Source organism: Vipera berus, assembly GCF_964194415.1.
Source record: "Vipera berus genome assembly, chromosome: 1".
Taxonomy (NCBI): domain Eukaryota; kingdom Metazoa; phylum Chordata; class Lepidosauria; order Squamata; family Viperidae; genus Vipera; species Vipera berus.
The window spans coordinates 169,653,926-169,667,006 of NC_138202.1; the positions used below are offsets into that span (position 1 = coordinate 169,653,926).

At 41.2% G+C, this 13,081-nt stretch overlaps 1 protein-coding gene across 1 annotated transcript in view; it reads left to right on the forward strand.

Annotated features, from left to right (window-relative positions):
- MFSD6 (major facilitator superfamily domain containing 6) overlaps positions 1 to 9,547 on the forward strand; it is a 37,815-nt gene extending 28,268 nt beyond the window's left edge. Inside the window, exons 4-7 of the mRNA XM_081339134.1 lie at positions 1,730 to 1,891; positions 4,515 to 4,613; positions 5,872 to 6,149; positions 7,477 to 9,547. Of these exons, the coding sequence (XP_081195260.1) occupies positions 1,730 to 1,891; positions 4,515 to 4,613; positions 5,872 to 6,149; positions 7,477 to 7,656 (719 nt within the window). The 3' untranslated portion in view covers positions 7,657 to 9,547. The remainder of the gene's footprint in view (positions 1 to 1,729; positions 1,892 to 4,514; positions 4,614 to 5,871; positions 6,150 to 7,476) is intronic.
- The last annotated feature ends 3,534 nt before the right edge of the window (positions 9,548 to 13,081 follow it).

Here is a 13,081-nt window from a genome sequence, read left to right on the forward strand (position 1 = left end):
AAATCACACCTTTAATGGCTAAAGGAAGACTAGAACTCAGGTCTCTCAGCTTCCAGTCTAGCACCTTAACTCTTACATAAAACTGGTTCTCCGATATTCATAAGATTATTTGTAGCACTATTTAATATTTGTAGTATTAGTAAGTATGGCTGAGAGAATGAAGACTGCAGTAACTCTGGATATTCAGCAATATTGCTTGGAATTTGAGCTTGTTACTTTTTGAAATTTGTTTTTGCTATCTTCTAACTTAGGAAATCATTTATTTTGTTTTTACAAAATAAGAAAACCTTCCAGATTAGTTGCAAAATGTACGTTATTAAAAGTTATATTAAGTACTCTTAACAAAAGTGTGGAAGCTTTATTTCATTTAAATGTGAGTCTTTACAGGCAAGCTAACTGACCAGCCAAATTTATTTTCATGTTTTTTTAAAAAAATAAAAATGTATCTTGCTGTGTTTGTGCATCTGTAATTTAAAGACAAAAGGCACAGCCCAGTTTCTTAAGTCTTCTAGCTAGCATATTGATAAAACATAATACTGGTAGTCCTTGACTTATGACCACCACTGAGCCCAACATTTCTGTTGCTAAGCAAAACAGTTGTTAAGTGAATTTTGTCCTATCTTACGACTTTTCTTGCTATAGTTGTTAAGTGAATCACCACCATTGTTAAGTTAGTAACATGGTTTCTAAGTGAATCTGGCTTCCCTATTGACTTTGCTTTGTCAGAAGGTTGCAAAAGGGGGATCATATGACCCCAGGAAGGGACGCGTTGGCTCAGTGGGTTAGGACGCTGAGCTTGTTGATCAGAAGGTCGGCAGTTTGGCGGGTCGAATCCCGAGTGCCGTGTAGCAGAGTGAGCGCCTGTTACTCGTCCCAGCTTCTGCCAACCTAGCAGTTCGAAAGCATGTAAAAATGCAAGTAGAAAAATAGGGACCACTACGGTGGGAAGGTAACAGCGTTCTGTGCGCCTTTGGCGTCTAGTCATGCCGGCCACATGACCACGGAGACGTCCTCGGACAAGCGCTGGCTCTTCGGCTTTGAAACGGAGATGAGCACCGGCCCCTAGAGTCGGAAACGACTAGCACGCGTGTGCGGGGGAACCTTTACCTTTACCTTTATGACCCCAGGAGATGGCAACTGTCAGAAATATGAGTCAGTTGCCAAGCATCAGAACTTTGATCACATGATCATGGGGATGCTGCAACGGTCACAAGAGTGAAAAACGGTCGTAAGTTACTTTTTCAGTGCCGTTGTGACATTGAATGGTCACTAAATCAACTACTATCTGTACATTCTTTCAGATACAGTATATTTCATGCCCTCGCTGTTCACATGTGGGCAACTCATGGACAACCTGAGGCTCACAGTTTTGCTTGCTTTCTCTGCATTCAGAGGATGCGTTATCACTGGCTTTTGGAAGACCTTTTGTTTCTTTGGCTATGAGTGGAGGTGTGCTGGGAAATAAAGAAACTGCTTATAGCTTCCCTAGCTATGATGCTGATGAAGGAAGCGACAGGGGCCATATGTACGAATGTATTCTGGTACTCTTTACCACCAGCCTCATTCAGTTTTACAGCTCTTGAAGAGTACACAGGGCTCAACGTGCCGCTGCACCCTAAAATGGCGACCCACCCTTGCCATGGTCAGTATTGGTTGTGTAACTCCAACGCTCTTGCGGAGAACAATCATCTTCAAGAATACATGGGTGTCGTGTTTCTGTTCTTTGTAGGTGTGACCCACGCAGCCATCTGGGCAGCTTGCATTTCCTATCTAAGTGCTGCTGTGCCCCCGGACCTGAGGACGTCGGCCCAGGGGATCTTGCAGGGTCTTCACCTTGGCCTGGGCAGAGGATGCGGAGCAATGATCGGTGGAGTGTTGGTCAATTATTTTGGTAAGGGAAAACTTAGGTACTTATATGACTTGCAGCTGTTTGGAATATTGCTTTAAGAACCTTTTCCTCAACCATGGTGGAAACTGAAGAACCGTGTTAGCAGTCAGAGGTGCTACCAGACTCCTCCTGATTTGGCTTTCCTCAACCAGATGCTGGGTATTTGTCTTGGACTGTAGCTCCCACTGTTGCAGGCAAGCACAGTCAGTTTGAATACTTTCCATTGTTTGGCTGTCATATATGCATGCACGCACGCATACACAGAGTGTACAGGGAGGGAAAAGTCACATTGGGGAGAATGCAGCCTATATCAATCAACAAATATCAATTGGTAAGTCAACCTTCTCTGCTGTGCTTCTAGACTCTAGAGACACATCTACAAGGCCTCCGATTATCATCTCAAAGGGACTTTTCTCTCCCATCTTCTGGGACATATTCCACACGGCACTCTGCTTTCTTCTTCTCCTCAGCTCATCACCAAAGCCAACTACAGTAACTGCGAGATTTTCAATTCAGTGTGGAAATAGGGATTTTCATTTTCTCTCCTCACAAACCCTGCTACGGGTATTTGCATTTAGATGGTGCTCTTGCAGTGACCCTGGTGATTCAGTAGCTGGGCAGGCTGGCTGCTTTGGGATGCAGCCTCCTCTCCATTTATTATTGCTATTATTAGATTTGTACACGGTCCAAAGTTGCCCTGTGGGAAAGATGGGCAGTTTTTAAACGCGACATATAAGCAAATAAATAATATTAGATATTTTTATCCCACTTGAGAGAGAGAAAAAGAGAAGTTGTCCTGATAAACACATAGAGAGATTTGTAAACTGTTCTAGGTGGTTTTCAAGCAGATAAAATGCTGGAAAGGTGTATTCAAACTGTACCTCTGATCCCGTATTGTACTTGGAATTTATCCATGTGGCTAAAAACGCCAAAGCCCAAAGCTCTCTTCAGGGTCTCTTTATCCAGTTTTATTTATTTTATTTATTTATTTTAATTCCATTTATATCCCGTCCTTCTCCGAAGACTCAGGGCGGCTTACAAGCTTAGCAGTAGCCTTCATTCTATGTATATGCCTGCTTATTAGGGCTTTCACACACACACCCCAAAGCGGCATTATTACAAAGTCAGCTTAATTGCCCCCAACAATCATGTTTTAGGTCATGTTTATGCAGAAATACTGAAAATTCAAAAGGTTTTAGAAACTTTTAAACACCACTATAACAGTCAGATGCATTTGCTGATTTACAACAAATCACCCAATTCTACTTCTGAATTATTCATATTTTGGAAAGCTTGCAGATTCAGAAATCATGAAGCGAAACTTGATTCTCCTTTCTTCTGAGTTCGTAGCATATAGTGTGTGGTCTTGTTAGAAAGAAAGGGGAAAATATTCCAAGAGTAATACCCAACGAGTACCAAACTTTCAGTATTAAAATGATTTTTTTTAAAATACAGAGTTCTACTGGGAACACTTCTTTTCACGCTTTCCAGTTCCAGTTCCAAGCAGAAATAGACAAGTGTGCACATTTCTAATGTGAAATCTGAGACCCCCCTAATGAGTCCTTAAAGAACAATAACTATTAAAAAGCCTCTCCTATTGCGGCGTAAATAAAACCTATAATAATTACCTTGTGTAATTTCCTCAAGTACTGTAAGGTTGTAGCTGTTCAATTGTTAGTGAAAAGTGTTCGTAAATGAAGACGGCTTCCTCTGCTTTGTTATTGTTGTTTTTTAAATGGCACCCATTTTTGCCTGTTAAACTAAAATGGAGTTCCACTTGTCTCTTTGATCTCAGCCATCTTCTCTCTTTTGAGGGAGAATAAACAAAATGGTGCAGAGGTCCTTGAAGCGTGAATGCTATCCTCCTCTCGTACACTTTTGCTGGGAGGAAGTTTCCTTTAAATGAGGATAGGGTTTTTTGTTTTTTTTTGTGCCACTGAGTCAGTTCTGACTCCTAACAATTGCCCATCATTCTCGGCAAGGTTTTTCAAACCTGGTTTCCCTTGCCTGCTTCCCTGGGCTGAGGGAGAGTGACCTGGCCAAGGTCACTGGCTGGCTTTGTGCCTAAAGCTAGAACTAATGGTTTCCTGATTTCTACCTTGCTGTTTTAACCACTACACCAAACTGGCTCATTTACAGGTGGTCCTCGATTTACAGCAGTTCATTTAGTGACCGTTCAAGGATACAACGGCCCTGAGAAAAGTGATTTATGACCATTTACCTCAGCTACAGGTCAGGTGTTTTTTTTCTAGCTTCCCCATGATCATGTGATCAACATTCAGATGCTTGGCAACTGGTTCACACTTATTGATCCATTGCTGCGTCGCAAGGTCACACGGTCACCTTTTGCAGCCTTTTGACGGAGTCAACAGGGAAGCCAGATTCACTTAACAACCGGGTTACTAACTTATCAACTGCACTGAGTCACCTTATGGCTGGAAAGGTCGTAAAATGGGGCAAACCTCACCTAGCCACCGAAATTTTGGGCTCAATTGTTGTAAGTTGAAGACTACCTGTATTTACTAAAGCCTTGAGTAGGGCATGATTTAGTAAATACATGCCTACCTGGTCAATCACTCCCCTGCAACTGAATCAGACCCTATTTTGTGTGCTTTTTCCTCTGCAGGAGCTGCCTCAACTTTCAGAGGGATAGGAATGGCTTTTCTTGTTATCCTCTTGCTTTTTGCTTTGATTCAGTGGGTGGCAGTTCAGGATGAGAAAGAAGGTAAAGTGCTTATTCCTTAGGTATACAACCTTACCTAACCGGTTTTTCTCCTTTGGGTTATTTTTAGTTTTTGTTATTTTTTTAAAAATTGCCATCTCTAATCAATTAGCTTGAGTGATGCCTTTTTATGATTTTGGATTGGATTCATTCTTAGTTCATGTGGCCTATTGTGTTTAGCACATAGCTTTGCCTATTGCAGCCCTACCGGATCTGAAGTCCCAACAGACCAAATGGCTTCCAATGGCGGTAAGCCTAAGCAGAATACTTTAATATCTGCTGCCATCTTGTGGACATCTGTAGTTTTGCAGTCCTGTTACAGTATGCCTTTACAGAAGATTGGGTGTACTGCATTTTTTTTTCTCTTCAGGATGTCAGATTGAAGCAAGAGTAAACCTCATTTGTGTTCTTGATATAATACAGATTGATTTAAAAGTAATGGAAGGACATGCACATGGACTTATAACACTGATGTCTTTGGGGAAAAGATCTCAGGAAAAAGTGGTAAAATCCACATAGAAAATGGCTTCTGCTAGTGAAGCAATTTCTTCATGTCCTCATCCCATAAATCTGTAATGTTCATCATGGAGATCCATCTATCTGGAAGTTGGCCCTGGAGTTTTTCTAGCTGTACAGAAGGATGTAAAATGAGAAATGTGGGATGACTTGCATATAAGCTAAAAAGTTTGCTAAAAATAAGCTTGCCTCTGTTACTGTACCTCTTTGTATAGTAACTCAAGTCTGTTTTAAAAATTGGTTTTGTAGCTACTCAGGTGACTGAAATAAAAAAGCTGCTTTGATTCATTTCTCTGAACTGCATCTTCTAGAAGAATTAGGTGACCTACAGTTACATGAGAGGTTTGAAAACCTGGTCCCATTTTGCCATCCCTGTACTATTTTCTTTGAAAAATAAGATTGGAAGTTAAACATTAATGATAATTGTTTTATACAGTGCTTGGTTTTTCTTTTTGCAAAAAAGATACAGACAGCTATGTTGCAATAGATTGAGAGGAGACTCCTTACCTCTTTTATTTTATATTGGGTGTGAATTATTTTTCTCCAGTACAGTAGCTAGCAGTCAGTAAGTGCTAACTTCATAACTGAGGAAATGGAGCTTGCTATCAAAATCTAGCAATGGATTCCTACTATAGACAGAGAGAACCTAGAATCAGAATGCTGGATTCAGAAAAGCGCTTCCACTTAACTCTTAGATGGTGAGTTCTCTTAATTTCAACATCCTGTCTCTTGTTTGAAATTTTAGACAAGACCATGCTGGCCGAAAGGATCCCGGTGCCTTCAAGTCCGGTGCCCATTGCCACGATTGACCTGATGCAACAGACTGAAGATATTATGCCTCGCCCGTTGCCCAAGCTTCCTGCCAAAAAGACCAAGCACCAAGAAGAGCAGGAAGATGTACACAAGCCTGCTTGGGGTGTCAGTTCTTCACCCTGGGTTACTTTAGCCTATGCTATTTATCAGATAAAAGAGATGGTTCAGCTCTCCAAAACCAATCAGGCACTCGAAAACCAGCCTTTGCAGGTAACCAGGGTTTGGGTGCATGAAAGGTATTTTCAGGTAAAAAAGTTGTACATACCTGATACTCAAGGCTTTCCAATTCTAAAACAGAAGCTCCCAAACTACAGTATTAGTACATCCCATTTTTCACATATTAAATATTCGTGCTATTAAAACAATAACAGAGGTTAAAAAATGTAACATAGATTTTGCTTGCATAATGCAGTTAGACATGGGTGAGCCTCTGTGCCTTGCACTGGATTGATTCAGTATTGTCATTTCATAGGAAGAAAAAACTGTAGAGTTCATTTGTCATTTAACTTGGGATTTGGAAAAGGATTCAGGGCGTGGTTGGGGAGAAGGAGCAGCTAGCAAACTAGAGGATTTCTGTGCCTGTATGAGAGGCACAATATCCAGTGAGATATAGGATAATTGGAGAGATGTATGACAGTGCTGCGAAGTCAAATCATCTCAGACTAATGAATCTATTAGTGTTTGTTTTTTTTAAAAAAGTCCTAGAACTCTTAATCAAGAGGCAAAGCTGAACTTTTTCACCAGGTGCCAAGGAAAGTCAGCACCTCTTAAAAACATCAAGGAAAAAAAGGCTGTTGACATTAATATTTTGCATAGTCAATCCACTACTGTCTCAGACCTACAGAGATACTGTAGTATCTCATCCTGTGCCTTGGCTTGATAGTGCAAGAAAAACCGTTTTACAACAGTTTTGCCAATCTGGCAAAGAGATCTGAACACACGAGCTTGCTTTCTTATATCAGCTGGTTCGTGCATAGGATATAAAATTAGATCTTGTTATTTAGTATTTTTATTTGCATAGCTGGAGAAGAATGTGTTTCTTGTCCTACCCCTTTTGTGATTATTAGGAAAGATAATTTACTTGTCTCCTGAAATATTCATACTCCTGTTCCCCAAAGAGCACGCTGCTGACATTCAAATAGAAAGTATTGCACAGAAAGCCTACGAGGAGAATATGTGCAACTGCATAAAGAGAAGCACGAAATGCGTTAAGCTGTGAGAAATGTTCTTTCTTATCTGCACAGAATTATTATTATTTGTCTTAAAATACACCAAGTCTTTTCTCTACATGCTTCTTGGGGAAAAGCAGTTAGGAAAATATAGGACAGGTAAGTTTATCTGATCTGTTACCTGCGTACGATGGCTTTTGCTGTTGCCTGAATGCTTGTGCGCTGCGCTGTGAATATGATTTTTGTGATCCGTGTTAAAGAGCAGGCTACCTTGGCTGACCAGGAATGACAGTCTATGTGTATTTCCTGAACAAATCCGCACAGCCAGATGTTAAAACTTGTGGTTTTCTTTTCTCCTTTTTTCCTAGAACGCCAGCAGTAATCGTGACTCCACACCAGACAGTCCCCTGGATCAAAGACCTGATGGTACGGTGGTAGAACCTTCAGGGCCTACAGCTATCCTCGAAAACCACCCCGGGTTGGACTGCCCTGTTTCTTTGGAAAGCAGAGCTCAGTCTCCTGAGACGGCAGGAATAGAACTTCCTTGAATCCCATCTCAAGCAGCACTGAATGAATACTGCTCTTGGCAATCAGAAAATAGACTTGATGTGGGAGTTGGAGACCTCACCTTTCTTCCTCTTGGCAATAGTAACCCGATGCAGCCAAAGCTTTTAAAATATTTAATGCCTTTTCTGTGACAACGCCTGAGGCCTGTCGCAGGAACAGTTTGAAGGCTAAGCAAAAGCGGCCAGGTTAATAACTAGCAAAGGAGCATGCTGTTTCATCTGAAGTTTTTTTTTTCCTTTTCCCCACCCCCCACACCTTGAATGGAAGTGTTGTAAAAACAAACACATCTGATTGTCTTGATAATTTTCTGGATGGTAATTAATTTTCACAGGCAAAACCCTCAGTTCTATTTCCTCTTGCTTAATGCACTCGGAACATTTTAATTCAATATTAGGGAAAGAAGATGAGAGTTCGTGGCAGTTTTTTTTTTCTTAGACAGTGATTATTTATTATGAGGTGCAGGCTTCCTTAGAGCAGTTCATCCAACAAAACTTCAGAGAAAACACAGTAGTTAAATATGGAAACGAAGGAAGGAGCCCCATAGAATTCTGTCTTTTGTAAAGACTTTTCAGAGATGCTGCAGAACTTTTGGCTGGTAAAATTCTACACGAAACATCGGTCGAAACCTTTCTAACCAGACAAGCGGCATTGATGTTGCTGTGGCCAAGCCGTAGAGCATTAGTAAGGGCATTTTAGAAAGAAACAGAACAGGAGAATGTGGTTGTCCATAATTCTGCAAGAACAGGATATGGGTTGGAATGTGTGGTGTTACCTTTGAAGACCTGGGCTGTGGTGATACAGTTTGAAGGCACTGATGGGTTTTATGTGGGATGGATCTGCCCTAATCACCAAAGAGGGATTGTCCTACAGAAGCAGTCAATGTGGATTCTCTTTTTTTTTTTTGCCTCTCTAGTGTGTGATGGGGAAACATGATTCCTTCCCCTCAGGCAGATCTGAGAAGTTCCTGCTTAACTTGTGTAGCACAATAACAACAAAGGGTCAGAAATGTCCAGCTTTGCTAGGTTTTTGGAGTGGTGATACTGTCGCCACTTTCCTGAGGCCTGCAGTCTGTTCTGAAAGCCGGTAATGAGGGGCGCATATATATATATATCAGCTGTTTCTTGAAAGTTTTCTTAGCCAGGCCGATATAGTTTATTTTACAATAGAATATCTTTATTTAAGGGGAAAGGGAATAAAACTTTATAGAATATATTTAAAGTGCCTGTGGATTGGGAAGGGGTGTAAATCCTAATTATTGTATAGGAAAGGAAGACATAGTTAATATAAAAGCAGTTGGAAAAAGAGAAAAATGGATAGAGCATATTGATCATGTTGTCTGATAACTAATTTGTCAAGACATTGGCAGATTCAAATTTGACATTTACATTTCACTGAACTGAGTGTAGTTCTCATACATTCTTTGTTGTTATAGCTGAGGGAAAATGTTAGAATCAATTTTATAGCGCTTAGGCTTCAAGCATACTGTATATCAAACTTAACCTTCCATTAGAGGAGTCCCATTCATGGGTGGTTTTGCCCAGATGGTGTTTGACTTCTGGCAGCCAGTGGGATGCCATTTATGCCCCAGGGGCTGGTGCAGCTCATAGAATTAAATTTCAGATACCCTTGATTTTTGAATGCAGAATATAGAATACCTTAAGATAGATGCTAAGGGCGTTTTCCTTACATAAGCCTTAAGGGACTGTTAACTATACCTGGGACCAAATATGGGCAAGTAGTTATTAGCTATTTTTTGCACTTCAACTTAAATGTACTGTAAATTTCTCTTGACTTGTTTAAGTGACCTTTAAAAATAAAATCAGAAATCTATTTATTATGTTTATATTGCTGAGGGAAGGAAATGAATTTTTTTTTTTAAAAAAAGTAGACTAAAACTGGTTAAGAGGCAATGAATCCTTTAGATGAACTTATCTGAACTATGTGATAAATGCTGTGGATTAATAACTGTTAATGTTGGATACCTGAGTTGTAAGACATCAAACTTACACATTATGTTTACATATCCAACCTGCCTGTCAAACCGGCTTCTTCCTTGTTTGTGGACAATGGGGCTGTAGACGGCTCTCGTATTTGTGAAGTTGTTAAAATGTAGTGAGATAAATAAAATTTCATGTACACGTCAAAAATGTCATGTCCCGTTAAAAACATGAACCACCATAGGAGGAGGTGGATTAGCAAGTGTTTTGTGTTTTTACTAAATAATTTGTGCTTTTATTAGACTAGTTAATACTACTCTCAGATGCCTCTCTCCTCTAGTTAATGGCTCTGAGTAGTGCCAGTTCTTTTAAGAAGTAAGGGGTGTCAAACTCAATTTCATTGAAGGCCGCATCAGCATTGCGGTTGCCCTCAGGGGGCCGGGTGGGTATGGCCAAGGTGGGTGTGGCCTACTGGGTGGGCGTGGCTAGACTGCATATGGCCTACTGGGTGGGCGTGGCCAGCTCTTCATCGTTCGCATCAAGGGTGCCTATGGGGGCCTGGGCAGGAGTGGCACAGATCTGAGGGTCTCTGGCAGAAGGAGGGTCTCTGGGCCAGGGCCGTGGGGGCCGTTCCCTCACTGTTTCCAGGATGGCTTCGCGGGCCGCATGAAACCACTTTGCGGGCCGGATCCGGCCCCCGGGCCTTGTGTTTGACATGTCTGAAGTAGAGGATGAAACACAATATTAGCAAGACTTTGTGATCTCATCTGACCGCTCTGTTTGCAGAAGGGGCGAATGACTCGTCTCATTCAGCCATTGGGTGAGTGCAGGTGTTAAGCACGTTTGCTACCTGCTTATATGTACTGAGAGCCTCAATAATGAGGGAACATTTTACTAGCCTCCTGCTGAAAATGGAAGAAAAAAAGATTCACTTTTTTTTGCAAGCGGTTGCACAGCAGAGTTCTCTATAAATTGCAAGCAAGGAAGCCCTCAGCTTAACCACGGCCACGTTTGAAATAATCACGGCTCTTAAAAATGGTTATGAGGGCACTTGCCCTGCAGTTACTTTTGATACCCCTCTCCCCCCCCCCCCCCCCCCCGCTACACTAAGCTTGACTCCTGATTACTAGGTGACTTGTCACTGCCTACTTCCAGGTTGCTTTTCAACTTCCCTACAGCCTGGGATTTTCTCAAGGACTTTTCCCCTCCCCCCCCTAAACACAGGTTACGTGTCACGTTTTTATCTTTGAGATTAGCCAAGGTTGGCTTGACACTGGCACTTTTTGCAACAAGGCAGCTTTTCTTTTTTGGCACCTAGACTGCAGTCAGGTTGTTCCTGCTCTAATCTAACCCTTCTCATCTGCTGGTATATGAAGCATTGAGATTCCTTGCAAGTGCACTCATGTATTGATTGATGATAAGTCTGGCTAGTTCAAGAGCTGCCCTTCAGAGGGTGAATTTAACTGTCGCCATGGGAGATCATAGACCGGCTCCCCCTTCCCTTTCGTTTACCTTGCCCAGAGGAACTGAATTATATGCCCTTTCTTTTTATTTTTGGCATCAGGGGCTTTCATAACAAAGAATTTCAACCCAGGAGATGAGAAATACATCAATATTATCAACCACCTTGTTCAGCAAGGACCTCCACTCCTTGTTTGGTGTCCTGTGGGCTGCAGGAATTAAGATACGTTATTAATATATTTGAATGCACTTTCTATTTACAATGGCTCATTTTATTTGAAAGTGAATATTAAAAGCAAGTTGGGATTTACAAAATCCAAGCAGTTCTCGTTACTTCACAGTGCATTCTGTCAGCAATGCATCGACACACATACACATTATTTTTTTACATTTACACTTCAACTTTTTTTTTTTTAAAAAAAGGTACGGTATATAAAATGATGTTGTCTCCAGCAAACTTCATGGAGTCTTGCATGCTAGACTAATACGAAGTAATTAGTAATTAAAGAACAAGATCTCCTTGGTTCCCTTTCCATGTTCCTAAGATCATGTTATGTGCACAGAAATCTTGGTGAGTTGTTTCAATTTGAGGACTAGAGACTTAAGATACTGCATCCCAAATCATGAACTATGAAAATCATAGCATGCTTACCTAATCCAAAGGAGTGATGCAAGGAAAATCAGTCCTGGTAACCTATGATTACACAATTCTTTTGGTGGCCTGTTGCCTCAAAAGAAAAATCAAGCTTCTTCTAAATGAAACAAGAACAAAGCTTCAGACCTCCATCCTAAATCAGCTGTTGGAGCCAAAGTAACTCTTAACTGTCTTTCCTCGCAGATCTGTGCTAAGCCTTTCATACGTTCATTTATGTATTTCAGTTTCAAGGCTGCCTGACTCCATAGTGACACCAGGTTACAGAAAAAAACTTTAAAGCATACCAAGAAAAAATAATAGTTGACCAAAGACCAAAATGTCAAGCAACAAATAACCAAAAGACCTTGCAATCTGCAGAAACATGGGAGCAATGCAAATCCCTCTTGTGGACTTGGAAGGTTTTGGCAGTGATCCCAACTGGGATTTAGGGTTTCATGTACACAGGAGTAAACACTAGTTCTGTCCCACTTGTGCTACTAACCCCTGAGTCACTATGAGTTGGGTGGCATATTATTTATTTATTTATTTATTTATTTTATTTATTAGATTTATATACCGCCCTTTCCCGAAGGACTCAGGGCGGTTTACAGGGTATTTAAAACCAAACCAATACAAAAGTTAAAAACAATTAAAAAAGATTAAATTATCCCTAAAAAATAAAAACCCCAGTTAAAAATTCTCAGCCTGGGCTGGAGAGCTCGAAGAGCCAGGTCTTCAGGTCCCGGTGAAATGTGCGAAGGTCGGGGGCAGTCCTAAGCTCCACGGGCAGCTGATTCCAGAGGGCAGGCGCACCCACAGAGAAGGCCCTCCCCCTGGGTGTTATCCGCCGGCAGTCTTTTACCGGCGGCACCCTGAGAAGACCCTCCCTGTGGGAGCGCACTGGACGAAGGGAACTTGATGCTGGCAGCAGGTGTTCCCTCAAATATCCCAGACCCAAGCCATTTAGGGCTTAATAAAATTTATTTTTTTGGGGTCACACGCTCTGCCAGACATTTAGACTGGATTTGGCATTTTTATCCACCTATTGAGTCCTTTCCAAGGATTTGGGATAGACAGATGATGTTTGATGAAACTAAAAGGTACTGTCACAAGATTTAAACTGTTCCAAGTAAAGCTGCTTTTTGCAACTGACCGATGGTGATTTTGTTAATTCCGATGGTGTTCAAGTGGTGCTCCAGATGTTTTGAAATTGTGCCCAAGGTACCTATTATTACCCTTGCCTTTATTACTACTACTACTACTACTACCACTACTACTACTATTATGCTCCAACATTTACCTTGGCTCTTCTAAAGATGAGTGCTCTGTGGCATCTGTAATATCTAGAAGGCTTGGTTTATTTGCAAATTATGC